This window comes from Fusarium oxysporum, chromosome 12, assembly GCF_000149955.1.
Source record: "Fusarium oxysporum f. sp. lycopersici 4287 chromosome 12, whole genome shotgun sequence".
Lineage (NCBI taxonomy): Eukaryota > Fungi > Ascomycota > Sordariomycetes > Hypocreales > Nectriaceae > Fusarium > Fusarium oxysporum.
The window spans coordinates 1,133,763-1,161,534 of NC_030997.1; the positions used below are offsets into that span (position 1 = coordinate 1,133,763).

Genomic DNA, 27,772 nt, shown 5'->3' on the forward strand with positions numbered 1-27,772 from the left:
GTTAAAAGTAATAAAATAAACATAAACATAAATATGAAAATATAGTAATTTATATAAAATATATAAAATATGTCATAATATCGTGGTCCTGGCGTTGTTCCGTCCTGTTTGTTATCCTGTTACTGAAAATTCGAGACGCATTGATGGCGGATCATTTTTCTCCAGGCGTGTTGGTCACTTGCGGGGGGGGACAACTAACTTAACAACAAAACGCGTCACCGTCTGTCTCGGCACCAACTGACAGTGACGACTCATTGAATGCCAACCAAATAAAGGGTTCTCTCTACTTATATTTTGTATCGGAAGCTTTATATATTCAAAGTAAGAACTCTTGCCACTGTCCAATGTGCATGAGTCATAGCCTTCGCTGCTCTTTTCTTACCGTTTCGTCTGTATAGATCTCATTCATGGCCCAGTCTTTTTTGAGATCACCATCTCAACGCATCAATTTAATCCCAGCTTAGCGCTGATCTCTTCTATTTTCATCATCGCTCCCGTGGGAAATTGCGATCATACCCCTGGGACGTTATCCATTTGAGCTCAGCTCTGCAGCTGAACCACCGAACTGTCGACTATAGCGCACGCTAGAGGTCAACATTTCAGGTATAGCGTTGATTCTTCAGCGCGTGCTACCATTACTTACCCATTAATCAAAGGTCCGGATCCCCATCTTCGAATGGTCTGGGAATCTATTGTCTGTACCTGTATATCTAATTGTATTTGTGCTTGGCGCTGTCCACATCTTACCTCTTTTCATGATGGCTCGTCACGGAATTCTCGTTGTCTGGAGGCCACTGTCCTCAGTGTTGGTGTCAACGCTGGGCCTTGCAAGCCGTACTCCTCGGTCGCTTTGTCCTCCACGATTGCTGTCGAAACCACTGCGACAACTCTCGAGACTACATCCTCGATAATCACTGCCGATGTCACTGATACCACCGATTTTCTGGAAACAACTGTCACCGAGCCTGCTACCGGCTCCACAAAGACTACCGACGCTCTCGAGAGTACCATCACCGAATCTGCGACCGACACCGCTGCTGGACCTGGACCTTGCGTTGAGACTCAAATCCTCGCCAACCCCAGCTTTGACGACAACAACGATGGATCCCCATGGGTCTTTGGTGCTGGAGTCACTGTCTCTCAAATAGACCCCCGCTCGGCCCCCAACTTTCTGTAAGTCCCAAATCCCACAACCAAGTATCCGAAACTGACCGTTCTGTGAACTAGTTACAACACGATAAACCAAGGCCGCACACGCACCACTTTCTCGCAGTCTCTCCCCGCCCTTGGCCCGTACCTGTACCAGCTGGACTACTATTTCAAGTTGCAAACCGCCATCCAAGGCCGCGGCTTTTCCTGCCAGCTGACTCCCAGCATCAACGGCCAGACCCTCCAGTCTAGCGCCACCTTGACCGACAGTGGCCCCTACGATCAGAGGTTCTCAAGCCAGTTTTTCACCGCTCAAGATCAGGGCTCGCCTGCTACCCTGTCTGTGTCAGTACAGTGCCAGGGCTCCTTCAACACTATTATTATCGGTACCGACGATTTCTCGCTCACGCGCACTTGCGGTAACTAGGAACCGCGGAACACAGGGAGTAAAGGTGTCTGGACAGGTTTGGGCCGTATTTCCGCATCAATGATTTTCTCAACGTAAATAATTACATTATACATACATGCTGTTTATTATCATGTTTCAAATAAGTGCGAAAATACATCCAATGCGGTCAGGGTTTGGGGTCTTGTTGATGTCAGTGCCATAGCATGTGATTACTTCGGCTATGACAAGCAGGTTTTGCACGATGGTTACCTGATGCTCATTATCAAAGGCCGCAACAAACCCAGGACTCTAATGTGTATACATAATCTCAGCATCAACTCGCATCACCGTATGCACAGCAATTGCATCCTCCTCCAGTGCCCACGCCAACTGAGTATCAAGCACCGGCACAGCCTCCATATCCATCAGCTTCTGGTCAACATCATAATAGACCAACGCATGCTGAACCAAATTCCACGCAGCAGAAGCACTCGTATAGCCAACCACCACCGACCAGGCCACTGCAGTCTTCTGCGTTGTTTCCTAGATTCACAACAGCCCCGACAACATCACGTTCCCCAGCAACTGCAACCTCTGTATCTCAATACTCAGACATGTACTCAACACACCACCTTTCCCATACAACGCCTAATTCATGGATAGAAAGCCTAGGTGAGCCTTCGCACGAGCCTACTGGTCCGGAGGCTTACAACCAAGCATCTTTAAAACCTTCCCATCATTACAGTTATCCTCAGGGGCATAATACTCACTATCCTTACGATACTACAATATCGCGAGCACAGCAGAACTAAGCTTATTCCTCGCAATAGCCTTCCAATCAACATCAAGACCATGCACGGCAGGCCTCTCAATAAAGGAGTCATCAGTGGCCTCTTCTCATCAGTCCAACCCTAAGCCTGGCAAAATCTCAAGCGCTACGTTTCCTCCATCACAGCCGCCGGCAAGGGTAGCGAGTCCGCAACACTCCTCTAGGCCTTTGCATGTTAATGATGTTAGGGAAGAAAAGAAGCCTATTGTCGTCATCGACAAAGATTTGGACTCGGACAGGGATATGGACGATGCCTATACACCCAGAATGGCAAATAGACCTCCATGACGACTCATCACCAACAAATGACGATGTACTACATGTAATCCACGGGGTCTATCGCAGTGTCGACCAATTCTGCCGGAGGATGCCATGTATCCTTCCGTGACATTGGCGGTTGCCGGCCGGTCACTTTCCTCGGGCGCTCGCCGCGAGCCCTCGACCGGACCAGTTCAACTGCATTGAGATCATCACAAAATCAAGGATTCTAGGCTAGAGCTTACTTCTAAAATGCGGGGCTTGGTACATCTGGGGTAGTTCTTGACGTTAAGCATCAATTAAACTACGCTAGCATGACTTCGTTCTCAGAAGTAGGAATACACGAGCGCGGGCACTACTTTGTGCTGCCTTGAGGTCAATGTACTTGTATACTCCGTAAACTTGGATATCAGCATCTCCAAGCATTGATCTGCCATGGATTACAATCAATTTTCTAGGTTAACAGTGGTCCAGAGTCACGATGACCTCCACAATATGGACTGGAGACGGTTACACCGCGCAGTATCACTGAACACAGTGCCGTTCTACCCGCGGGGTAAGAATGAAGCAAGTTAAATGTAGATCCTTCATGATCTAGACATTTTGAGTAGAGGGACTGGGTTCTGGAGAAGTATAAATGCTATCAAGATATGCCCTACAAGTGTTGGGTTATCACAGCTGAAACTCGAGACAAGCATCACTCGAGACAAACATCACTTGCAAACCAACCATGGCTACCAAGGCTCTAGCAACATGGGCTCTAGCCCTTCAGTTTGGCAACCTCACCGAGCCAATCGTTGACATAGCCGTCAAGAGCGTCTACAACTGGGCCGGCTGTGCCATCGGCGGCTACGCTTTACCTCCAGCAGGTATTGCATACGACGCCAACGCCCCCTTCATCGGAGCCGATGGAAACTCTTCCATCTTTGGTACTGGAAAGTACGTTGATGTTAAGACCGCAGCTCTCATCAACGGTATCGCCTCTCACGCCGATGACTATGATGATACCCACCGCGATAACCCTATTCACCCCTCTGGACCTGTGTTGTCTGCTCTGTTTGCTGTTGCGGAGTGGATGGCACCTGTATCAGGCGAGGATTTCTTGGCGGCCTTCGTTGCTGGTGTCGAAGCGGAGTGCAAGATTGGCGTTGCTGTTTTTCCTGAGCATTACAATGTTGGATGGCGTAAGTGAACCTAATCGTTGTTCTTGGAGGTGTCCATATTGACAGCCATCAGACATCACCAGTACTGTTGGCTCGGTTGGCTCTGCTGTTGCCGTCGGAAAGCTCCTTGGGCTTGACACTAAGCAAATGCAGAGAGCTATCAGCATAGCCTCCGTTCAGGTCATTGGTATGCACGAGTCCTTCGGTACAGACACCAAACCTTTCCATGTTGGGGCCGCAGCACAAGCAGGTCTCCAATCAGCATTACTCGCTAAGAATGGCTTTGGCGGATCTCTTGAAGGCTTGGAAGCTAAGAGGGGCTGGTCTCATGTTGTCAGCACTCGTGAGAATCTGACTGCTGAGATCTCCACCCTTGGCGAAGTTTGGGAGATCTCCAGGAACACATTCAAGCCATACCCCTGCGATAGGATCATCCACGCTGCCATCGATGGCTGGATCCAGATCCACGACAAGGCAGTGAAGGACAGTCTCGACTTCACCAAGATCGCCAACGTCACAGCCCGTACTCACCCCCGCGTTTTGTTTCTGACTGATGATCCCAAGCCCGAGACAGGTCTGCAGGGCAAGTTCAGCGTCTATCACGCAGCCGCCGTTGCACTCCTTTTCGGTGAAGCTACCCCAACTCAATTCACTGATGAGGCTGTGCAGAACAAGACTGTCATTGAACTCCGCCAGAAGGTCAATGTTACAAGTGATGACAAGGTCAGTGAGCATGAGGCGTTTGTTGCTGTTGAGTTTGAGAACGGCAAGAAGCTCGAGGTTCATGTTGAGCACACGATTGGCAGCTATGAGAATCCTCTTGATGAGAAGTTCCTCCATACCAAGTTCTTGGATCATGTTGGTAACCTGATTGGAGAAGATAGGGCAAAGAAGGCTTTGAGCGCTTTTACTGGGATCGCCAACATGACGGATGTTGGTCAGATTGCTCGAGAGTTCAAGAAGTAAGGGTCTTTTCGCGTACCAAATTGTATCAATCATCTGCCGAACGCGCACAATACATGAGTAGATACGCATATAATACCACGGACATATTGTTGCAATTTCACCTTCGCTTAGACTCCGACTCATGGTTAGCAAGTCAATATGAGTTCACAATTTGGAGTAGTCATTTGAGCCAATAGTGTCTTTCAGTTTCTTGGTGGAAGATTTGCAGTATTAGAGAACCTTCCCGAGTGTAACACTTTCTAGCCGTGTGATTTTTGATCAAAGGCGACATCACAGCCACGCATGGTGATGCTTCAGGCAGGACGGAGAACAAATAAGCATGGACGTGTGCCTGCATGTATCTGGAAAATACATATAAAATATGGGCTATCAGGCAGTGTTCATCTCTGGCCTGTTTGCCTTGATCTATGCCACTAGGGGGTGAGTTTATCTTACAAACTTGAGAGCAAAGACACGAGTTGAGGGTGAGACATGAGGCGAGGGTCATTAGCGTATTCTATTCCCGTTGTGTTATACAACTATCTGTCAAAGTCTGGGGGTTCTTCTTGCTACCATGGGCAGATCCAAAACTACAGAACATATCGGAAATCCTTGTTCTCAAACTCAGTCTGATCCCGCATACCAGCCTCGTTACTACGCTCCTTATTGGGCGGACCATAGGTCTTGTTACGGTGTCTGTTGATGAGGTACATGTACACTAAGGACAAAGGGTTAGCCGAAGTTCCCGTGCTGGATCGCTAGGCCACTTACCAAGAAGACCAAGGTGGCAACAAAACTTGATAGCGTAGCCTACTAGAAGTCCAATAGTGGCACCAGTGAAGTGAGGAGCCTCAGACTTCTTTACGACGAAGGGACCGGCAAAGTTGCCCCAACAGTAGGCAGTACTGGCGCAGTATGTTAGTCAGGCTTCAAAGGTTCATTGATGAAAGACTTACAAGACCAGGGCACTAGCAAGAGATCGATGAGTGTAGCCAGCCATGTTGGATGATATGGTGGTTAGAGACACAGTGAAGCCAACAGACTGGGTGTTGACCAGCCAGAAACATACAAGTCGGCCCCAAGTGTTATCACGGGGAAGGTAGGCCATGCATGCAGCAGAGATTGTGCAAAGCATGTTGGCAGCCGTAGCAGTAAGCAGCCGAGCTGGTTATTGTTAGCTTACTAGTTGCGTGCTTCATAAACGTCGTTTGACTAACAGTTAGGAACGTTGAGAATGATGCTTCCGCCAATGATCAAGCCGATAATCTGGACAGCATCTCCAACAGACTTCAGTTGAGTAGTTCTGGTGGTGCTAAATCCCATGTCGCGGATGATGATGGTCGAGAAGGAGTTGACGACACCATTAGGGATGGCGCTGTGAATCATGTGTTAGCAAAAGGCCAATCCTTTGTTGTGACAATGATTTGACTTACGCAGCAAAGACCGAGGTAAAGAGCAGAAGAGTCTTGGGATCAGTGAAGCCAAGGACGACCTGATCCTTATCGAATGCCTTATTTTTGATACCCGTCTCATTGGATGCGACTCTCTTGACTGCAATCAGACGCTCGCGGTGGTTGAGGAATCGTGCGTTAGAAGGCGAATCGGGGAGGAGGAACCAGATGACGAAAGCCCAAAGACAAGTGGCGCCGCCGAGCTGTAGACAGATTAGCTATGTCCTAAGGATGTTGAACGTAGTGGTGACTTACGATGTAGAAGATTAGCTCCCACCGCTCAGGCTTGAGGTCGACGGGAAGCTTGGAAACTCCCATAGAGATGTATGACCCAACCTATATAAGTCCAGTTATTAGCAAAACGACTCTGGATGCCAGAGCCCGTTCGTTACTTACAATACCGCCCCATCCCAGAGATGAGTACCAAATACACTGGCGAAGTGGAATCTCTCGTCGGGTATACCAAAAACCAGTCATGAGTGTCAAACCAGGTGTGACGGCAGCCTCAAAAACACCCATGATGAACCGCACAGCCAGAGCACTTGAATAGTCGCGGCTCTGAGTCATGATGATGACCATGAGACCCCATAGGAAGACACTGATAGCCATGACCTTTTGAGCAGGAAAGCGACCGATGAGCCACCCACAAGGGTATTGACCAAAGAAGTAACCTGCATAGACCACTGCATTCCGGTATTAGCAGTCGCAGGGCCTGAGGGAAGGTCGGTGAACACTGACTTGCGGAGAGATAGTTGAACTGGTTGCCCTTGAGTCCCAGAGCCTCCTGATATCCGAAGAGGTTGGCATAGTTGAGAGAGGTCTTATCCATGAATTGAAGCGCTTGGGTGACGAGGAACATAGGGAGAATAACGAGATCGAGTTTCCATCGGAGCTTCTTGGCCTGTAATTGTAATTGTGTTAACAGAAACAGTCGCGCATTGTATCAGTCTTGGGCGTACCTCGGCATCTGAGAAGTCAATGTCGCGAGCCTCAAGGTACTCGCTGTAGCCAACAGCGTTCTCTCGGTCATGAACATCCATCTCGTTACGGCCATCCTTGAGCTCCGAGTCCTCAATGGCCTCAACACTAGGAGGTGACTCTACGATGGGCTTAGGCGTGTCCGACATTGTTGCTGAAAGTCTTATTACTCAAGTCAAGTCGAGGGAGGGTGGATAGATGACTGAATTGAAGACGGAGTCTGGACAAGGGAAGATGGGGTAGTATTTAACAAGCACATGGTCACATAGTAAGGAAGAAATCTGCACAACCTGGGGTAGCCTGCAACTTCTCCGCCTTTACCCCATGGGGCCTGGTTCGACTCCGCATGGCATTGGCCAATTGAACATCATCGGTGAACTACTGGAGTATCCCCACGGCGAGTCTCCGCGGCTGCAAACCGATGATGGGTGTCGAGAACGCCACTGGCATTAATTGAACACCAAAATGTTTAGTTGACAACCAGCGACTCGCATGATACTGAAGACGGTCTTGGTCAAGAATAACTGCCCCTTTTCTCTTCTAACACTCATTGCACCCTTTTACACCATCAATTTATCACACCATGGGTCAATCATCTTCACAACAAGCCACCAGTGCGCCATACCTTGCTAAGCCAAGTGGAAGCTGCTGTCTCAAAGGCACCATCCACGAGGGCGAGTCAAGAGGCACTTGGGAAACCATCACAGATGTCGAAACATACATTTCAAAACCAACTCCCGAAAAAGCAAACGGAAACATCCTACTATACTTTCCAGATGTATGGGGCATGTTCCCCAACGGGCTGTTAGTCATGGATGCTTTCGCAGATGCAGGTTATCTAGTCTTGGGGCTCGACTACTTCCGTGGCGTAAGTTCAGGCCTACATAAAGTGTTTAGATCGGAGACTAACGATGCTACAGGACCCTGTTTGGAAGCATCGCAAGGACAGGCATACCCAAAATCCTGACTTTGACTACGAAGCCTGGAAGCGAAAGCACACTGCCTTTGCAGATGTTGCTGTTCCCAAATGGGTGGCTGCTGTCAAGAAGAACTATGGAACAAGCACAACAAAGTTTGCCTGTGTCGGCTACTGCTTCGGAGCGCCTTATGTGTGCAATGAGCTGAGAGGCGATACGGTGACAGTTGGCGCTTTTGCTCACCCAGCGTTCCTCAAGGAACATCACTTTGCGGACCTAAAGAGTAAACTCTTCTTTCTTAACCCTTTCTCAGTCTTGCTAATTTTCTATAGAGCCTCTATTTCTCTCATGTTCGGAAGTTGATCACACGTTTGATGTGCCTTCTCGACGTCGAGCGCTGGATATTCTACAGACTAATAAGAAGATGTTTCACTATCAAGTATTTTCTCGTGTTGAGCACGGATTTGCTCTGAGAGGTGATCCCAAAGATCCTTACCAACGTAAGTTCCATCTTTGAGGCGTGTCTTGAGGCCTACTGACGCAGAATAGGATGGGTAAAGGAACAGAGCCTGGCAGGTATCGTGGCATGGTTCGATTATTGGTTGTCGCAATAGAGGTTGTAGGATAGGTAGATGAAAAATATACTATTAATTGGATTCCTGTCGACTACTACATCGGCATTCAAGTTACAGTTGGCAATTTAGACTTGTGGCACCTCTCCTGCATTGAAGCTGTTTACGAACGTGGAGCATAAGAACAGTCCCCCTATACTTCATAGGTCGCTATTTGCAATGCGCCCGTCCACTCGATTGTAAGAGGTTTATGATCTCTCGCCTAGTCGAGCTTTTGGCGTGTAGCAGCTATAGTGATTATAGTCGATACAGCTTGACCTGTTGCATTGATTCCAGCGACCAGCATATTAGTGCGCCAAGCACCGTGACCACTGGATCTCGGGTCATGAGAAAGATACACGTCAGTGCCATAACGTCTCAGTCTGAGGATCAACCTTTTCTAGCGCAAGCCGCTAAGAGCCGCAAAGCCGATTAGCTTGGCTAGTATAGAATTGAGAGTGATCTCAATTGACAGGTGAGATTCCGGGGGAAGCCCGAGTTTGGGTATCCCCATCATTTCCCCGCATACCGTGGCCCTCGTGACAGTGCATTCAACAGCTCAGAGAACAGGGGGGTTCGGCGCTTGCCCGCGCCGAGTGCCCGGAAGCTGGACGAGTAGAGAGTGGCAATTGCCCGCGGTGAGCGACGATCTCTCATTATTTGGCCGAAGAGTGAAGAATATTTATTCTGTATTGCTTGTTCTCGTGAAGCAGATGAACTCGTTTTGATATCGAAGATATTGAACCATTACCAGCAATATCAACAGTAAAAATATTCTTGGATCAACACTACTCCATTAAACACAAATAAATTCACAATGACACCCCCTCGAGCATTCGACTTTACTGGAGATGTGGCAATCGTCACGGGTGCAGGCTCCCGCATGGATGGTCAGTTCATAATGCACCCTCATTCTTGTCCCCGTTACACTAACCCCTAGCAAAGGCGAGATTGGCAATGGTCGTGCGGCAGCCATACTCCTTGCACGTCATGGCGCCAAGGTCGCCCTTGTAGACTTCAACGTGGACTGGGCTAAAGAGACCAAGCGCATGATTGATGAGGAGGGTGGTATTTCAGAGGTGATTCAGGCCGATGTCACAAGTGAAGAGTCGTGCAAGAATGCTATCGACAAAACTGTTGAACTATGGGGCGCTCTTCACATCCTTGTCAATATTGGTAGGTTGAACGGCATGCGTAATTACATCGAGAGACATGTACTGACAAGCAAAAATAGTTGGTGTTGGCGGTGCAATGGGTGATGCCACAACAATAAACCTCGATGCTTGGGACAGAGACTTCCGCATCAACGTCACAAGTATGGTGATGATGAGCCGATATGCCATTCCTGAAATGAGGAAGCAGGGCCGTGGATCTATCATCAACATGTCATCTGTTAGTGGATGTAAGTATCCTCAGTTCACCTCCAACCTATCCAAGCTAACAGGGTGCTGTAGTACTCGGCGGCAACCCCAGTTTGCTGTACCCTACCACCAAGGGTGCCATCATTCAAATGACACGAGCCATGGCAGCTCATCACGGCCGTGAGAACATCCGTGTTAACTGTGTCGCGCCTGGCATGGTGTATACTCCCATGACAAGAGGCCGTGGAATGACGGATGAGATGAGACAAGCAAGGATTAACCAGAACTTGATGAAGAAGGAGGGAACTGGCTGGGACGTTGGCTATGGTAGGTCAGCCCAAATGCTTGTGTCTTCGGGACTTACACTAAGTCGTGTAGCTATCTTGTTCTTGGCTAGTAAGGAAGCTGGCTGGATCACAGGTCTGATCATGCCCGTCGATGGAGGTGTAAGTAACTATTGTTCATGCCACTGCGTGAATCGCTGCTAACATCTTGCCCTAGACTACTGCCGGAAAGGCCGATAGACCAGCTCTCAAGGCTGATACGCTAGCCGAGGCCAACACTGGTATACAGAACTAGCCTTTACGATAACTAGATACCGTTAAAAGCATCACTGTAAATTATACCACTTTAGAATCAAAGACGATGTTTGCCCAAGTCATTTATAGACCTTGATATCATACCAATGTCTGTACCTGCCCAGCCGCCAACACCTTGGGCAACGCATATCTGTCCTTCAAAACACCATAGACTCCTTGTCATGTTAGGTACTGTGTATGAGTCCCTTCAAGGCGTTTAAACAACTGCTGGATAATTCCTAAGCCGGTGCATGTCTCATCATTTCATCAAGATCAATCTGTAGCTCTGGGTAACAATCCAACGATGCCATCGCATCCATGCTCATGCTATTCAAGTACGCATCCATGTCAAAGTCATTCGGGCTTACGGGGTCAAGATATGGGAAGGCAGGGATATAGCTGTTCATGGTAGCTGTGGCCGTGTTATCGGATAACGACTGATCCGGTGCTGGACGTTGAACTGGAGTTCGCTTTAGGCCTTTTATTATGATGTGCAGGCTGCGCTCAAGAAGCGGACATTTTGCCATGCCACGGTTGAGGGCTCTGAGAAAGGTCTGCATAGTGGGATGCGTTGCGCCATCATTGTTCTTCGCGTCTTCTAGCACGGCTGAAGCCCCTGTGTAGATGCAATAGCCCATGAGATACGTGATGTTCTCGAAGCCAAAGGTTGATTCAAGCATTAGGAGGAGTTTCTCCATGCTTAATGCGGCACTCATGCAGACTCGGTAGTATGCTGGGGCGGACCAGAATGGGCGATGGGCGAGGATAACAGTGGTGAAGTATAGTAGACTACTCACAGTCAGCAACATGACTATCAGCAACGTGGGGATTGAAAGCTTACTTCTGGGAGATGATATGGGGAGGCGGACATATGGTTGGTAGATACTCCGGGTCATAACGCAGATGCACCGGTGACTCAGCACGCCATGTCTCCAAACGTGCCTTGATATCGTTCAGCGATGACTCGGTTATAGCTCTACTTCGTTTTGAGTAGAGCTGTACTATTATATCGTTGATGATGACAGAAAGTTTACACGAGTTTGCGAAGCATGACACAGCGTGACTTTTCATCACGGGGTATTGGCTTGGTGCTAGTCGAGTAAGTGGTGAAGTGTCTTCGTAGTATGGTGACCATACATCAGACTCTGCGGAGTCATCCACTGCACATAATATTAGAATGGAATGGTTTAATCGGCTTGAAGCGCATACTGAAGTCAATGGGGCTTTGCGGTAGTTCGGTCACTGCTGGAAGTCTCCCTGTGTAAAGGCTGATAGCTCTGCAGGTCCATGTAAGCAAAGACTATGTATAATTCTTGAAATGGGTCGCTCACTTGTCCCAGAAATAGCAACTCCAGAATAACCTCTTTCGAATCTCCAAGTCTACTGGATCCAGTCCCTTGAGGTCCGCTATATCGGGCCCATTATGCTGCAATCCAAGGTCGGCTGACATTCTGAAGGCCATTCCACTATACAGCCACGCCTGCGAGATGGCTCCTTGAGCTAGTTCTCGGGCACTCAATTGCAAAAGAGCTTGGATGGTGGGTATAGAGCTAGGCTTCTGTATCTCGTCGCCGAGGAGGAATCGCACACGGGAAAATAGTAGTTGCGCATGGTTACTGTCGTAGTATTTCGAGGCATGAGCGCATAGCACGAGGAGGAGAAGTTCGGAATAGTAACGTCCGCCTGTCGTCATATCACCTAGGCGCGAGAGAAGTTAGTCGAGGTGTGATTTGCGGGACGGTAGAAGAGAGCGTACGCATGAATGCAGGCCTATACACCCACATAAACATCGGAGCAACCCAGGTCCAGTGCAGATGAAGAAGCTTCGCCATAACTTGTCGCGGCAATCCAAGTTGAAGCGATGCATTTCCAAGAGCAAATTCCTCCCAGATGGTCGATTCCCGAGCTCGCGATACCAGATAAGCACGGATGTCGGTCCTCTTAGATCCATCCCCACGACTCATTGAGTTTGTAGATGGCGATGCAAGGCCCAGAGGCTCATGGACAGCGGATGTTGGGCCGTAATAGCATATCTTGCCATGTTCATCCACACTGAGATCTATAGCCAACCCGTCTTGCGGTGTTCCGTCGATGGCTGCAGCTGGTCGGGGGGGGTCTTGAAGGCGGCTTTGATGTGTTGTAGGAGATGTTTCTAGCACGGCGGGTTCTAGTCCTGATGACAGCGGCACTCGTGTTGACAGATCTTCGGCACTGAAGGAACTTGAAGCAGGGGCTACACTCTCGGCAATGGAAGCTCTCAAGGTCTGATGATTGATGGAGCTCCCGCCACCCTGAAGGCGCTCAATCGTCTCCTCTGCCTCTTGAAGTTTGCGCGCCATCGCAACAACTTGGGACAGCGGTGGGGGTTTGTCGTAGCGACATGCGACATGGTAGACCTCGCATGTTTTACAGGTCGGTTGACCCCCTTCACATCGAACCTGTATCACCAAGCAAGTCAGCAGACGTAGCAAAAGCTAATACTCAATTATCAATGAAGATTGGAGGGCGTTTTGACCTTCTTGGCGCGGCAATTGGCACACGTCAAACCTCGATACTTGCGAGACATCCGCTGTTTCTTGGAGCGAGCGGGGCTCTCTCCCTGTCCTTGCTCGCCATTGGTCTCCATTGTTTCCAAGGGAAAAGAGATAACAAGAGATCTTCTGATAAGCTCAGATCACGCAGAGGAAAGTGAAGAGTTGGCTTACGGTGAAAGCCCGAAAGCTGGGGGATTGTCGTCAGTCTGAACTTGACGAAACTACGGACATCGATAGTGAGCATGATTGGTTCGGGCAGTCTCCGCGGCGAGTTGCCGCGGAGTGTGCGGGGAATGCGGGCATGGAATTAAGAGCTGTAGTTAATCGATTGATGATGATGGAGATGAGTAATAACTTATATCAGTCATGCTGGCGTTCTCGCAATTCTATGTCTTAGCCCTGGATAATATCACACGTCTTCAAAGTCAATATCCATAATGAGAGTCCCTTACATGCCCAATCCTCCTCTAACTTCCTCCCCAGAAGAAGAGGCAATCGTCGCTGCAATTGCGGCCCGCCGTCATCCCCGACCCATACAACCCCTCGATTTGGCGCTACTGCATTCCCCTCACGTCGCTGCTGGCTGGAACACTTTCGTCGGCGCCATCCGCACAAAGACGTCACTGGCCGATGATCTACGAGAACTTGCCATCTGTTGCATTGCCGTTGTGAACAGGGCTTGGTATGAGTGGATGCACCATGAGCCCTTGGCGGTCAATAGCGGTGTCTCATCAGAGTCGATGAACGAGATTATGAAGGAGGGGGGTTTGTTGCGGAGTGAGAGGCCGGAGGGTTTTAATGAGAAGCAATGGGCTGTTTGTGTCGTGGCTGATGAGATGACGAGGAATGTTCAGGTGAAGGATGAGACATTTGAATGGTTCAAGTCGCTTGCCAGTGATCAAGAGGTAATTGAGGTTGTCGCAACAGTAAGTGTATTCTCGCAACGTAACACTTTTCTCATAGAGACTGACAAGACTTCCCAGGTTGCATGTTACAATTGTGTCAGCCGTTTTCTTGTAGCATTAGATGGTAAGTACTTCATGTCATTCCCTTATACCAACATCATCCACTGCCAGCTTCCACTAACGCGTATACCAGTCGGTGAGAGAAACAATACTGTTCCAGAACCTTTACCAAAGCAACTGTAGACCATAGCAGAGGCAAAATGAACAAATAAATCTAGAGAATTAGCGGGAGCTTGACGTGATGCACGTATCCGATGGGCTATAAGCTGCTTATATGCTGTAGAAGTTTGCGTCCCCGCTCTTGCTGACGGATAGAAATCCTGCTTGACGCGATGACTGGGTAAGATAACCCGTATTTAAATCTCCATTCATCTAACTCTTCACACACAGGTGTACAGAAATACCACTGCACATTTATGTTTGGACTTAACAGAGATTATGTCACTGTTGAATTACCACTCTATGTGTAAAGCCCCAAGAAGGAAGATAGACATTTCACAGCAAGAAAAAATGCCTTTCAATCTTACTCGTCATCCCTCACTCATGATATATGGACCATTGCATCCATGTTCCGCGCCACTGCATGAAACTGAAGCTGTGACGGCTCTATGAAACTACTAGAGAAATTAGGACATAGAACTATGTACCGAATCTTCAATCCATCTCAGAACTTCATATATCTAATCAAGCCAAGTTGCTTCGTAAGGCGTGCTGTTATCAGGATAGTGCAGCGAAGCCACAACATCAAGAGTATGATTCGAAGGGGTCCAACCAAGAATGAACATCCAGCCCTCAGAAGTATCGCTGAGATACATGTAGTCCGTGATACCGTTGGGATCACTGTTAGTTTCGTCTTGCCAAGGGGCAACTCGGAGACCACCAGCAGAGCCAAGAGTGACAGGTGCCTCGTAGAAAGCCACGGCTTTTTCGATCTTCAGGAGTCCGTCATCGTTGAGTGCAAATGCCGCGACGTAACCATTTGCTTCGGTGTTGTTCCAGCTGCGAGTACTGGTGAAGAGATATTTGCCGTCGCGGGACATTTGGACTGTGTTGCTGCGGAAAGTATATACGCCTCGCACATCTTCAATTGTTAGAGATAACTGCGGACTGGGAATTCGATAGAGTGACTCACCATCAGGAATGGCGCTTGCCCTCTGGATATGTTCTAGACGTGTGTCAAGCACTCTATAGACATCCATCCATTGGTCTGTAAGGTTAGTGAGGGGTTTCATGGTGCTGTATTCATTTGGGCTTACTGTGTTCGGTCATCTGATGCATGGTGTCAGTCTTCGTTGCTGCGTCTTATTCTAATCCTCGAAATGACTTACCACGTAGAGGAGCTTTCCATCCTTGCTAGAATAGGAGTTTCGTGGTCCATCACCCTCAGTTGGACTAAGGTTGATCGACAAAGGCCTAGCAGTACCGTTTTCCGCAATGTCGTACATAAAGATGGAGTTCATGCCCCTTCCGACAGTCAGCCATATCATATGTAGCAGTGGTTTGGGGACTTACAGGTGAGGGACAAAGCCCTTTCTGTTGACGTTGATGTCAAAGGCATGAGCACCATAGAGCTTGGATATCCGTTAGCACTAGCAAATGATATGGAAGTATTATCTTAACTTACCACAGCCGCTCTTGTCTTGTTCACATTCTCAATTTCCTCCTCTGGCACCATGTAGAGTTCCTGAACCTGCTCACCAATAGCGCCATTCTCGGTGAGACCATGGATAGCAGCAGTTGAGCCACCAGAAGAGAAAGCCAGGTTGCCATCGTCCGAGAAGTAACAAGACGAAGACGCTTGAAACAATCAGCAAAAGAGCTTCGGTGTAGGCAGCACATTAGACTTACTGATATTCACCGTGTCGAGATGAGTAAACTGGTAGTTCTCATCAACCGACCACGAGAAAAGCTGAGGAGGCTCGCTCATGGCGGTTGCGTAGACGCGGTTTTTGGCAGCATTGCTTGTGACAAATTGATGGAGACCAAAGCCAGGAACAGTAGCGTTCAGAGTCAAGGTCTTAGCAATGGTGTCAAAGGCGAGCAGGAAGAGCGTCTTGTTGGTGTAAGACCCTGACACGAGGTGGTGCATAGAGCTCCCGTAGGAGTTGGCGAACTCAATGGCAGGCATGATAAAGAAAATTCGAAAAGATAATGTGCTTCTTCTACAATTGAAGTGCTGCTGTGCCTGATATTTTCTGACCAATGCTTGTTGGTCTAACTTATATACTTTTAGGCATATAGCTACCCCAGATCGTGTGTGTTCTCTCAATGCCGATCTCAGACCTTTCCCCGCGTTGTTGGTCTGGGGTTGTAGTGTGTATCCTCGCTAAATTTTGTGACTACTTCCTTGAGTTAGGGCTCATTACAGTGTGCCTTAGTGGTGTCGGCCACTGAGCGCGGGACTTACCCGCGGCGGGTGGCAGTGTACTACTTTACGACCGAAATCAGGCAGGCTGGGCAATGACTCAAAGTTACATCAAAATAGAAACCCGGTCTCTTGCGGCATGAAGACCTTTGACCACAGGTTTATTGCGAAGTGACGGTAGGTTCTTGCCGAGAAAGACGGTTGATGCCGGGTTCAACATCCTCAACACAGATGGAAATGAGGCCAACAACTCAGGACGGAGCCGATACTTGCTAGTTATACTATTATTATGACAGTTCTGTCCCAGCCTGCGTATGGAAAGCTTCTCTTCAATTTATTTATTTGTTTTCCAGATGCTATTCATTCTTATACGAACAATCCGGCCATACCCATACCAGTTCCTACACACATACTAACAATCCCTAGCTCACCGCCATCGGGCCGCCCTCAGCCATGTAGTAACGTGCTAGTTAGCCTTGCGCCTGTAGCGCCCAGCGGATGCCCCAAAGCAATAGCACCTCCATTCGGGTTGAACTTATTATTCTGGTACGCCCTTTCGACATCTAGTTTTCTTAAGCAATAGATTGCCTGGCTCGCGAAAGCCTCGTTGATTTCCCATCTGTGAACATCATCCTTCGTGAGGCCAGTGCTATCCAGCAGCTTTGGGATTGCAATCACCGGCCCGACACCCATCTCGTCTGGTGCACAGCCTACTGTGACTGCAGAAACAAACTTACCCATGATGTTACCACTCAAGCCAAGCTTCTTTGCTGTGTTGCGTCTCATAAGAAGCGTGCGCCGTCTGAGACTTGAGATGAATTACCAGCGGTTGAGGTACCGTTCTCTCTAAAGGCCGGTTTCAACTTTGCTAGGCCTTCCGAACTTGCCTGAGGTCGAATGCCATCATCCGTATCGACGACAACCTCTCCTAGTCCGTCAGGCTTCTTTTGCGTAACGGGGACAATCTCGTCCGAGAAAAGCCCAAATGCCCGTGCTTCTGCCGCCTTTAGGTGACTGTTGACTGCAAAAGTATCTTGATCCTCCCGTGAGATACCGTACCGCTCTGCGACGTTTTCGGAGGTAATACCCATTGGAAGAATGCAATCCAGGGCATCTATAACGGGAGACTCTCTCAGAGCGGGCCAGATGTCAGTTGGGATAGCTCGACTCCCAAGTTCCGTGTCATGCTTTCCATCCCCACTCCAATTCCCACTGAGATCATCCCTGTTCGAATCTGAGAAGCGGTGGATGAGATTGCTTGGAGTGACGAAGAGCATGCCCGATTGACAGTATAGAGGGACGTTGTGTTTGGGTAGCCAACGTGGTTCATAGCCATACGTGCAGCTTTAGAGCCCCCAAGCTCATACAGTACTACGCCGACCGCGACATCCTCTATAATGGACGGGTCCAGATTAGGTACTCCGTCAATCGTTGCTTTGAGCACAGAGGCAAGAAGCTCTTCAGGAAACGCGTCCTTGAGGGATCCCCGGTTCGCACGGCATATCGGTGTGCGCAATGAGGATAAAATGACAACGTCGCTGGGAGCCTTGACAAGTATGGAGGCGATACCTCTTGGTGAAAACATGTCTGGCGAAGTGGACGTCCTAGGGACCTCAACAGAGCGGAGATATTGCGGTATTGGAAGTTCGCATCTTGGCAAGCTGCAGATCGCATTTTAACTACGGTTCGAAAGGATTTGCAGGCAATGTATTCGCTTCTCTATAATTCATACTATTATTAGCAATGTCAGTTCCTGTCGGGGATGTTCCACGGCCAGATTCCTTGGCAATCATGAATATGGACAGCCTCGAATGCGGTACTCATCTCGTTCAATCTTTCGGGCATTATGGAAAATATTCTCTAAAAGAAATTTTGGAGTGCTGCAAGATATCGTCGTGTTCTTGGAATTTGTTACAACCGGATGACGAGACTGGTTTGGAAGCTCAACACTTGACGGCAGCTTAATGACGAGCTGTCAATGACTTATCCAGTCGTCTAGTTATTTAGGAAGTTTCAATCATTGTACTAAAAGATAGTGAACAGTCTCATAGCTTAATTCATGATTCTCCTACATATCATCTGTCTCCAGTACAGGTACTCTGCGTCTTATTTACTCCCCAAAGCTCCAAAGCATTGTCCCTGAAGAGTCTCTCTCGCAACCATTGCTTCCCCTCGGTCAAATCCAGTATATGAGACACCCAAGGCCTCACGTCTAAACCTTCAAATCGGGTATGAGGCCAATCCGAGCCGAAGACAACTCGCTTCGGGGCTTGCTCAAAGAGCTCTAGCGTTACAGGGTCAAGATCCTCCCAGATATCAGAATCAAGATGGCTGAGACGGTATGCGCCAGATATCTTGACCCATGTCGTCCCTGTCTTTAAAAGGCGGATCAAAGATCGAAAGCCCTTGATGTCGTAGGGGTTCACAGGACCCGATGCTTTCGGAAGACTTGGGTCGCCATAGTGATCAAAGACGACGCGCACGCCGAGAGCGGGCAGTAAATCTTCCAGCTCGACGATGCGCTCCATCTTGGTGTACAGTTGAAGAACCCAATCAAAAGGCTTGATAAGGTCGACGTACTTCTTGATCTGGCTCTTGAGCTCATCGATAGGCGTATCATCACCATACGTCACGAGATTGACGCGTACAGCGCGAACACCCTCGCTATCCCATCTGCGAATATGCTCATGCGATGTGGTATTTGGGTCAAACAACGCAAGACCCAGCGCTCGTTCATTTCCAACCGCACGCATAGAGTCCAACATGAGGGTCATATCATATCCGTGCGTTGCGGTCTGAACGAAGAAGACATGGTCGCACCCGATGCTGTTCTCAAAGATTGCATTCTCCCAGAGATTATGAACAGTGGGCTTGTAGGGAATGGTTTCGACTGGAGGGTAACGCACGGGATCCATAATGTGAAGATGTGAATCCCAGGCGCCGGGGGGCATTCGTGGGTCAGCGCCGCATGAGACGTTGATTGCCCTCTTGGCGATTGATAGAGGTGGTGAAGGAGGATTCATGGCTGCTGCGTCGGCGATGGAAATATTCTGAAAGAGGGCGAAAATTAGCGGGAATGACACTTTCATGGTAAGATCAAGAATAAGTCGAGGTGAGCTGCTGAGAACACCGGTGGGGGGAGCCAAGGTGGTATGGGTTGTGATATATATCTAACCCACAAACTGGCGGCTCACAAAAATCGGCTTTACACTTACTATATCTCCAATGGACTGTTCACTCGAAACCTCTTTTTGTCAGTCCGTGGGGTAAATGAGCGTTGCGTTATGTTCCCCACGGGGTTGCCTCTCGATTGCATAACCAAGAGGCACCGCGGGGAATGCCCGGTGCATCGCTCATGAATGGTCTCACATCTGCAGATTTTGACATAAGTTTAGAATTAAATTCGCCTCAGCGACGCCAATGAAGCTGGGGCAGAGGTTGTTCATCACGGCGACCTTCCGCGGACTTTGGCCGTCATCGACAGATCAGCAGACGACAATGCCGCAGGACAAAAATGGCGTCGAACTTGACTTGCATATTGTTGAGCGCGGCTTGATTCAGTACTGGAAATGATTAATTGATAAAATACATTTTCACCTTGCGTTTTGATCAGCTTGACAGCGGCAATACGCGTATCTGGTGTAGCCACGATCAGGACACGCCATGATGCCTGGCGTAGATCTTTGCCTAGTCTGGCATCAATTGTGATCACGTCACGCTTGGCGAAAGCAAAGCCCCGACAAAAGAGAGACAGCCCAAACTGCTCCAGCACAATGACAGTTATGATAGAGCAAAAAGTAACAAAAGAGAAGGGTCTGGCCGGGGATTGAACCCGGGACCTCTCGCAAGCTAAGCTATAGGGTTTTCCCTAAGCGAGAATCATACCACTAGACCACCAGACCGACTTAGAACAACAGATGCACTGATGCTGTGGTTGGTGCGGGAGCCGCAGTTGGGTCTTTTGTACAGGCGCGGGACAGAAAGGACGTGGGCGCCTGAGTGATTCAGTGAGCAGGGTGACGGGTATGCTTGCAGAAAAAGGACAAGAAATCTACCGTGAAAAGCAAGCGACTTAGACAGGCCCCAGTGGAATAATTGATCCTGGATTCTTCGTTACATGTAGCTGACATACCTGTCCCAATCAATGCATGATCCAGGCAGGGAAAATGACGGGCATTTATATGGTTCAGTAGACATATTCAAATTGAGTTGCGAGCGTTAGCCGCGTCTTAGCCGACTGTGGCATGAGACACCGCGGGATATAACAGATAACGATTCGTGATAACCTTGAAGCCCGAAGCGAGAAATCCATAGTTGTTATTAAAAAAGACTATGTATATAATGAACATGAATAGTAAATTATTTTATTTAGCCTTAGGAGACCTATACGGAGTATTTCAAGCTGGTAAGCAAATTTTCCTAATAGCCCAGGTTGAATTGCAATCGTTATCATGATAAATTAAGCTGGCACACTACTACATCATGACTAAATAAAATGCATTTCACTCAACTTTGGCTTGCCATCGAACGTTTACCATATGATATCAAGCTCTGTATATCTATGAGCCGGTACTTTCATTGATTTTCTTAATTTACCTCGTGTAAAGTGGTAATGTCCTGAATTTCCAACCTTACTTTTTGTTTGTTTGTTTGTTTGTATATTTTTCGTCTGGGTGGCTGTAACGAAGCCAGATCTCCTACTGGAGCAAAAGACGTGCTGAGCTAGCTAGGTACAGGGAAACCCCGCTTCCTTCACCATCCAGCATACCAATGGCACAAAAGGTGCTGTATTTCTCAAGCCCGTCACCCGTCAGCGGGTTCGGGGGCAATCTATTGTCGAACTTTTTCCACCGACCAGAATTCTCTCGCGCATCACTACATCTGCCGACGCAGTCCACAATCTCCAGTAACCAAGTTGTAGCTCGTAGTCGACTGTCGCGGCGGCAGGGAAAAACCTCGGGAAGGAATCAGAGGCCGACGGTGCGGCTTGCCTTCAAAGGAGAAAAACCCATCGCAATCGGCGTCGTTGATCGGGAGGATGTCGCTACCGATGCCATGGGCATCGTCCTCCGATATCTAAGGCGTTCTGGTTCTGAGGTGCCGCCATTAGATCCGACAAAGGTGTTGTCAGAGAAGGCGAACTCTCCAAAATTCCTTCTCTGAAAACTGCTGTTAGGGAGCCGATAGCATCCCCGCAGTTTTGTGTGGTCGCGTGGCCTGCAGAAAATCCCGCTCCTAACACGGCACTAACAGTGCGTGCCAAGAAAGAATTTTTACAGGGGAGAGTTGATTTCCAACCTTACTTACTGTCTGAGATTTAGGTCCAGGGTATGCCACTTGATGTGACCGCTACGGTGGGTCGCAAAGGAGAAGGCACGCTCTTTTTTGTTTTCGAATTAAGAGAGGCTCTTAATTCAAATTTATAATGAATAGACTAAAGGTACAAATTTTGCCATACTACCTGAGAAGACTTTGACTATGCCGAATCGTACCATTTGCTAGCAAGTCGTTATGTCCGATGCTAGTGAAGCTGGAATGAAGGAGAGGAATTCAAAACGCGTCGCTTTCCAAGCTCTTGATTGGTGGAAGCACGAGATCGACAGTCACTAGTCATGCCTGAACCTTGCCTCTCCTCGGTTAGCTCACGTAAACATAGCCAAGACGCGGAAACAAGAAGGTGCACAAGCTCACAGTCGCAAATTGAGCCAAGCAAATGAAGGATGAAACAGTAATGAGATTCAAGCTAATCTAAACTATATCACAGTCTCTAATAGTAGATTATCATGTGTATTAGGTTGGTCCCTCTATAGACCCGTCGCTATCGCAATGCGCAATCGCGTCAAGACATCGCATCTCAGACCCCATCGTCTAGATCTACTGACCACCCGAAGTAGTGGTGGTAGCAGCCTCAGATGTTGAGGACTCCGACTCGGTTCGCACCACTGTGGACAGGGTCGTGGGCTGACTGGTGGTCTCATCAGCAGAGGTTGATGTGGCATCAGCTTCTGAAGTGCTCGAGGCAGAGGTAGTCTCAGCTGCAGAAGAGGTTTCGGCAGCAGAGGAGGAAGTCTCAGCTGCTGAAGTAGATGTAGCATCAGCAGAGGAAGAGGTCTCAGCAGCTGAAGATGAGGTCTCAGCAGCTGAAGATGAGGTCTCAGCGGCAGAAGAAGAAGTTTCAGCTGCGGAGGAAGAGGTCTCAGCAGCAGAGCTAGAGGTTTCGGCAGCAGCTGAAGAAGTCTCGGCGGCAGAAGAAGAGGTTTCAGCAGCAGCTGAAGATGAGGTCTCAGCAGCAGAAGAAGAAGTTTCAGCTGCAGAGGAAGAGGTCTCAGCAGCAGAGCTAGAGGTTTCGGCAGCAGCTGAAGAAGTCTCGGCGGCAGAAGAAGAAGTTTCAGCTGCGGAGGAAGAGGTCTCAGCAGCAGAGCTAGAGGTTTCGGCGGCAGAAGAAGAGTTTTCAGCAGCAGCTGAAGATGAGGTCTCAGCAGCAGAGGAGGAAGTCTCAGCTGCTGAAGTAGATGTAGCATCAGCAGAAGAAGAAGTTTCAGCTGCAGAGGAAGAGGTCTCAGCAGCAGAGCTAGAGGTTTCGGCAGCAGCTGAAGAAGTCTCGGCGGCAGAGCTAGATGTTTCAGCAGCAGCGGAAGAAGAAGTCTCGGCAGCAGAGCTGGAGGTTTCGGCAGCAGCTGAAGAAGTCTCGGCGGCAGAGCTGGAGGTCTCATCAGCCGAAGTGGAGGCGGCGGCAGAGCTGCTAGACTCGACGGCGGAAGAAGATGTCTCATCAGCTGATGTACTATCGGTTCGGACAGCAGTCGATAGTGTAGTAGCCTGAGAAGTAGTAGTCTCATCGTCGGCAGAGGTGCTAGAAGCAGCTTGGCTTGAGGACTCCTCAGCAGAGGATGAGGTGGAGGCAGCAACAGAGGTAGACTCATCAGCAGAAGAAGACGTCTCAGCATCGGATGAGGTAGAGGCGGCAGCGGAGCTAGTCGTCTCATCAGCAGCAGCAGAACTGGTGCTGACGGGCTGGCTGGAAGACTCGTCGACAGAGGATGAGGTAGTGACAGCAGCGGAGGTAGACTCGGCTTCAGAGGTGGTGGCAGAAGCAGAGGTGGACTCCTCAACAGAAGTGCTAGACTCAGCAACAGACGTGCTAGAGGCGGCCTCGCTGGTAGACTCATCGGCAGCAGAAGAAGAGGTAGAAGCGGCAGCAGAGGTAGTCTCTTTCATCTGCAACAGAAGTGGATGAAGCGGCCTGGCTGGTGGATTCATCAACAGATGAAGAAGTTGTGGCAGCAGCTTGGCTCGTAGTCTCATCATCAGCAGCGGCAGTAGAAGAGGCAGCCTGGCTGGAGGTAGTCTCCTCATCAGCGACTGATGTGGAGGAAGCCGCTTGGCTAGTGCTCTCATCAGCAGAGCTGGTGGAGGCAACCTGAGTAGAAGACTCCTCATCAGCAGCAGAAGAAGAAGTAGTAGCATCGGCAGTGGATGAAGCAGCCTGGCTCGTAGACTCCTCATCAACAGAGGTGCTGCTAGCAGCCTGGCTAGTGGTCTCATCAGCGACGGAGGTAGATGTCTCCTCATCAGCGGCAGAAGAAGTGGTAGAGATTCCAGCAGGGGCACCAGTGAGATCTTCTGAGGTAGCTGTGGATGACTCCTCATCGGCGGCAGAAGAAGTGGTAGAGATTCCAGCAGGGGCACCAGTGAGATCTTCTGAGGTAGCTGTGGATGACTCCTCATCGGCGGTGCTGGTAGTGCGGGTCAGGGTGACAAGAGTAGTAGCGCTAGAGGTCTCGTTATCAGCAACTGAGGTGGAAGTACCAGCGCCAGCTGAAGTGGTCTCTTCGTCAGCCTCAGAAGTGGTGGTGCCTGCAGCAGCCGAAGTGCTAGTTTCCTCATCGACATCAGTGGTAGAAGCACCGGCAGCGGAAGTAGTGGTCTCGTCGTCAGCAGCAGAAGTGGTAGTCTCATCAACCTCATCAGTAGTGCTAGCAGCGGCAGCAGAAGTAGAGGTCTCCTCATCGACGTCAGTAGTGGAAGCAGCAGGGGAGGTGCTAGTCTCCTCATCAGCCTCAGAGGTGGTAGTACCAGCTCCAGCAGCGGAAGTAGATGTCTCTTCATCAGCATCAGAAGTGGTAGCATCGGCAGCGGAGGTTGAAGTTTCCTCATCAGCGTCCGAAGTGGTGGTACCGACAGCAGCAGCTGAAGTGCTGGTCTCCTCATCGGCATCAGAAGTAGTGGTTTCTTCGACAGCAGAAGAGGTGGTAGTCTCCTCATCAGCAGCAGAGGTGGGTAGTGTCTTCGTCAGCAGCGGCAGAGGTAGTGGTCTCCTCATCAGCAGCGGAGGTGGTAGTGTCTTCGTCAGCAGCAGAGGTGGTAGTGTCTTCGTCGACATTAGTAGTAGTAGCACCAGCGGCGAGGGGAGTCTTCGTCAGCAGCGGCAGAGGTAGTGGTCTCCTCATCAGCAGCGGAGGTGGTAGTGTCTTCGTCAGCAGCAGAGGTGGTAGTGTCTTCGTCGACATTAGTAGTAGTAGCACCAGCGGCAGAGGTAGTGGTCTCCTCATCAGCGGCAGAGGTAGTGGTCTCCTCATCAGCAGCAGAGGTGGTAGTGTCTTCGTCAGCAGCAGAGGTGTTAGTGTCTTCGTCGACATTAGTAGTAGTCTTCGTCAGCAACAGATGTGGTGGTCTCATCCGCCTCGCCAGTGGTAGAGGCGGCGGCAGCGGTAGTGGTAGACTCATCAACTTCTTCTGAGGTAGTGACATCGGCAGAAGTGGATGTCTCCTCGTCGACATCAGTAGTAGTGGCACCACCAGCGGCAGAGGTAGTGGTCTCCTCATCAGCAGCAGAGGTGGTAGTCTCTTCGTCAGCAGCGGAGGTGGTAGTCTCCTCATCAGCAACAGAGGTGGTAGTCTCCTCATCAGCAACAGAGGTGGTAGTGTCTTCGTCGACATTAGTAGTAGTAGCATCAGCAACAGAGGTGGTAGTCTCTTCGTCAGCAGCGGAGGTAGTGCTCTCCTCATCGGCCTCAGTGGTAGTAGTACCAGCAGCCGCAGAAGAGGTAGTGGTCTCATCATCAACAGCGGCAGAGGAAGAAGACTGATCAGCAGAAGCAGAGGATACGACAGTGGTAGTCTCGTCATCAGCCTCGCTAGTGGAGCTTGCAGCAGCACTGCTAGTAGCCTCAGAGGAGGTCTGGTCAGCAGATGTGCTGCCACCGACTTCGGAGCTGGTAGACTCGTTGTCAGACTCATCAGAAGTCACAGCAGTGCTTGAAGAAGCTGCAGCACTGGAGGACTCGCTGGCAAGAGTACTAGTAGTAGACTCGTCGTCATCGGAAGTGGAGGCTGTGACACCGCCAGCAGGGGCACCAGTGGCCTGGCTGGATGCAGCACTGGATGAGGCAGCAGCAGAAGAAGATGAGACAGCAGCGGAGGACGAGGTGGAAGCAGCAGCAGAGGTAGAAGCAGAAGAGCTAGTAGAAGCTGCAGCTGAGCTTGTGCTGGTTGAAGCCTTGCTTGTAGAAGCGGCAGCACTGGTGGAGGTAGAAGCCTTGCTAGTGGAAGCAGGGGCACTAGTAGAAGTAGAAGCCTTGGAGCTGGTACTGAAGGAGGATGAGCTCGATGAAGCCTTGGAGGTTGTTGTCGCAGCCTTGGAAGTTGTAGTAGGCTTGGAGGTTGTAGCGGGCTTTGAAGTCGTGGTGGGAGGCTTCGAGGTAGTGGCAGGCTTCGAGGTGGTAGCGGGCTTGGAAGTGGTAGCAGGCTTGGAAGTGGTAGCGGGCTTGGAAGTGGTAGCAGGCTTGGAAGTGGTAGCGGGCTTGGAAGTGGTAGCGGGCTTGGAAGTGGTAGCGGGCTTGGAAGTGGTAGCGGGCTTGGAAGTAGTAGCGGGCTTGGAAGTAGTAGCGGGCTTGGAAGTAGTAGCGGGCTTGGAAGTGGTAGCGGGCTTTGAGGTTGTAGCAGGCTTAGACGTGGTCGTTGGCTTCTTGGATGTGGTGGCAGGCTTAGACGTAGTGGCAGGCTTCGAAGTAGTAGTGGGCTTCTTGGAAGTGGTAACAGGCTTGGAGGTAGTTGTAGGCTTCTTAGATGTAGTAGCAGGCTTAGACGTGGTAGTGGGCTTCTTAGATGTAGTAGCAGGCTTGGAAGTGGTGGTGGGCTTCTTGGAGGTAGTAGCGGGCTTCGAAGTGGTAGGCTTGGCAGATGATGTAGTCTTCCTCTTGAGAAGGCGTCTCAGAGGATTGCCCAAGCGACCGGAACACGTGCACTCACTATCTAATATTAGCTACATCTCAAAGCTGACTCAACTGAATACTAACGGTGCACAAGATACAAAGGTTTTGCCCTTCTCAATGCACTGTAGAAATCGTTAGCCCATACTGATACCAGATCAGATACCCCATTGTACTCACATGAGCTTCGCAGGCTCGGTCGCCGCCGGAGTACTCGCAGGTAGTAACACCAGATCCATCTGCAGGCACAGCAGCCGCGTTGACAGCAGCAAGGGATATACCCCAGACAACAGCCTTGATGAAATGCATTGCGAAAAAGACAATGTAAAGAATATACTACTTTGATGGGTGTAGTAGACTGAGATTGTTGATGAGAATAAATCCATTTCTGGTCTGATCTATGAGGGTTTTTTATAATAACTGTTGCTTTCCATCTTGGCCGATATCTTCAAGTTCGCCTGTTTCCTAATCCGTCTGGGTCGAAAGTTTGTTTAGTCGAGATATTCAGTATAAACTCAATGTGCTATTCCAGCCTCATTCTAGCCACAAGAAGACCCTTCCAGGGACCAGGGCTAGAAAGGTACTGTTGCGTGAACTCAATTTCTATTTTCAGCTTTCCGCATATGGAATTGTGAGTGATGACTGTACCAGGAGACCGGGCCTCTTGGCAGAGGGACTGGAAACGGTAGCTAATTGATACTGGTAGTGACATGATATGGAGATAGAAAATCAAGGCAGAGAATTGCTATTCCCGTTGCAATCAATTACCATCTGAATCAATTGTCGAAATAATTCTCCTAGATCGAAATAACCAAGGAAATGGTAAATCGATGTCCTCTCTGCCTCTCTAGTGACTCAAGTGCCCTGTCTGTCTTGAGAGGCACGGTCTAGATCGGAGAGCTGAACCGAGACAGAGGACACCATTCCAATAGCAGCATGCAAAACGGGCCTACCCGCGGCGCCACAGGCCGGGAAAGACGCAGGTCCCTTTACATTCCAGGATGATCCTTTCCATTCTTAACCCAGAACGAGTCTTGCCCCTTGCAGAGCCACGCGAATCTGGTTCTTG

General features: G+C 49.5%; 12 protein-coding genes and 1 non-coding gene across 13 annotated transcripts; 5 read left to right on the forward strand and 8 right to left on the reverse strand.

The window, feature by feature from the left end:
- Positions 1-676: 676 nt before the first annotated feature.
- On the forward strand, positions 677-1,576 carry FOXG_13508 (uncharacterized protein; the record flags this gene model as incomplete). Its single annotated transcript, XM_018393489.1, has 2 exons — positions 677-1,173; positions 1,228-1,576. The coding sequence occupies 2 exons, from the start codon at positions 677-679 to the stop codon at positions 1,574-1,576; spliced, it is 846 nt and encodes a 281-aa protein (XP_018252767.1).
- Positions 1,577-3,354: 1,778 nt separating this feature from the next.
- On the forward strand, positions 3,355-4,753 carry FOXG_13509 (uncharacterized protein; the record flags this gene model as incomplete). The annotated part of the gene is made up of 2 exons (XM_018393490.1): positions 3,355-3,808; positions 3,861-4,753. The coding sequence occupies 2 exons, from the start codon at positions 3,355-3,357 to the stop codon at positions 4,751-4,753; spliced, it is 1,347 nt and encodes a 448-aa protein (XP_018252768.1).
- Positions 4,754-5,322: 569 nt separating this feature from the next.
- Positions 5,323-7,310, reverse strand: FOXG_13510 (uncharacterized protein; the record flags this gene model as incomplete). The annotated part of the gene is made up of 9 exons (XM_018393491.1): positions 5,323-5,450; positions 5,504-5,637; positions 5,689-5,896; positions 5,950-6,107; positions 6,166-6,386; positions 6,439-6,519; positions 6,580-6,866; positions 6,922-7,084; positions 7,143-7,310. The coding sequence occupies 9 exons, from the start codon at positions 7,308-7,310 to the stop codon at positions 5,323-5,325; spliced, it is 1,548 nt and encodes a 515-aa protein (XP_018252769.1).
- Positions 7,311-7,744: 434 nt separating this feature from the next.
- On the forward strand, positions 7,745-8,692 carry FOXG_13511 (uncharacterized protein; the record flags this gene model as incomplete). The annotated part of the gene is made up of 4 exons (XM_018393492.1): positions 7,745-8,029; positions 8,082-8,361; positions 8,411-8,578; positions 8,628-8,692. 4 exons carry the CDS (start codon positions 7,745-7,747, stop codon positions 8,690-8,692), a joined length of 798 nt encoding a protein of 265 aa, XP_018252770.1.
- An 814-nt stretch (positions 8,693-9,506) lies between these two features.
- FOXG_13512 (uncharacterized protein) lies at positions 9,507-10,629 on the forward strand (the record flags this gene model as incomplete). Its single annotated transcript, XM_018393493.1, has 6 exons — positions 9,507-9,579; positions 9,635-9,865; positions 9,924-10,091; positions 10,144-10,377; positions 10,429-10,496; positions 10,552-10,629. The coding sequence occupies 6 exons, from the start codon at positions 9,507-9,509 to the stop codon at positions 10,627-10,629; spliced, it is 852 nt and encodes a 283-aa protein (XP_018252771.1).
- On the reverse strand, positions 10,485-13,188 carry FOXG_13513 (uncharacterized protein). The gene is made up of 6 exons (XM_018393494.1): positions 13,144-13,188; positions 12,385-13,066; positions 11,960-12,326; positions 11,838-11,905; positions 11,470-11,788; positions 10,485-11,417 (listed from the first exon to the last, which is right to left on the reverse strand). Exons 2-6 carry the CDS (start codon positions 12,965-12,967, stop codon positions 10,868-10,870), a joined length of 1,887 nt encoding a protein of 628 aa, XP_018252772.1. The 5' UTR covers positions 12,968-13,066; positions 13,144-13,188; the 3' UTR covers positions 10,485-10,867.
- A 411-nt stretch (positions 13,189-13,599) lies between these two features.
- FOXG_13514 (uncharacterized protein) lies at positions 13,600-14,357 on the forward strand (the record flags this gene model as incomplete). Its single annotated transcript, XM_018393495.1, has 3 exons — positions 13,600-14,088; positions 14,146-14,191; positions 14,261-14,357. 3 exons carry the CDS (start codon positions 13,600-13,602, stop codon positions 14,308-14,310), a joined length of 585 nt encoding a protein of 194 aa, XP_018252773.1. The 3' UTR covers positions 14,311-14,357.
- A 450-nt stretch (positions 14,358-14,807) lies between these two features.
- On the reverse strand, positions 14,808-16,255 carry FOXG_13515 (uncharacterized protein; the record flags this gene model as incomplete). The annotated part of the gene is made up of 6 exons (XM_018393496.1): positions 14,808-15,208; positions 15,260-15,310; positions 15,452-15,591; positions 15,640-15,698; positions 15,752-15,924; positions 15,976-16,255. The coding sequence occupies 6 exons, from the start codon at positions 16,253-16,255 to the stop codon at positions 14,808-14,810; spliced, it is 1,104 nt and encodes a 367-aa protein (XP_018252774.1).
- Positions 16,256-16,939: 684 nt separating this feature from the next.
- FOXG_13516 (acetyl-CoA acyltransferase) lies at positions 16,940-17,769 on the reverse strand (the record flags this gene model as incomplete). The annotated part of the gene is made up of 2 exons (XM_018393497.1): positions 16,940-17,262; positions 17,316-17,769. The coding sequence occupies 2 exons, from the start codon at positions 17,767-17,769 to the stop codon at positions 16,940-16,942; spliced, it is 777 nt and encodes a 258-aa protein (XP_018252775.1).
- A 694-nt stretch (positions 17,770-18,463) lies between these two features.
- Positions 18,464-20,033, reverse strand: FOXG_13517 (uncharacterized protein). Its single transcript, XM_018393498.1, has 2 exons — positions 19,708-20,033; positions 18,464-19,542 (listed from the first exon to the last, which is right to left on the reverse strand). The coding sequence occupies exon 2, from the start codon at positions 19,513-19,515 to the stop codon at positions 18,568-18,570; it is 948 nt and encodes a 315-aa protein (XP_018252776.1). The 5' UTR covers positions 19,516-19,542; positions 19,708-20,033; the 3' UTR covers positions 18,464-18,567.
- A 270-nt stretch (positions 20,034-20,303) lies between these two features.
- Positions 20,304-20,394, reverse strand: FOXG_21192. Its single transcript has one exon. It is a non-coding gene; the product is annotated as a tRNA-Pro (tRNA).
- A 1,972-nt stretch (positions 20,395-22,366) lies between these two features.
- On the reverse strand, positions 22,367-24,875 carry FOXG_13518 (uncharacterized protein; the record flags this gene model as incomplete). The annotated part of the gene is made up of 2 exons (XM_018393499.1): positions 22,367-23,710; positions 23,757-24,875. 2 exons carry the CDS (start codon positions 24,873-24,875, stop codon positions 22,367-22,369), a joined length of 2,463 nt encoding a protein of 820 aa, XP_018252777.1.
- Positions 24,876-25,130: 255 nt separating this feature from the next.
- Positions 25,131-27,012, reverse strand: FOXG_13519 (uncharacterized protein; the record flags this gene model as incomplete). The annotated part of the gene is made up of 3 exons (XM_018393500.1): positions 25,131-26,742; positions 26,791-26,828; positions 26,884-27,012. 3 exons carry the CDS (start codon positions 27,010-27,012, stop codon positions 25,131-25,133), a joined length of 1,779 nt encoding a protein of 592 aa, XP_018252778.1.
- Positions 27,013-27,772: the final 760 nt, after the last annotated feature.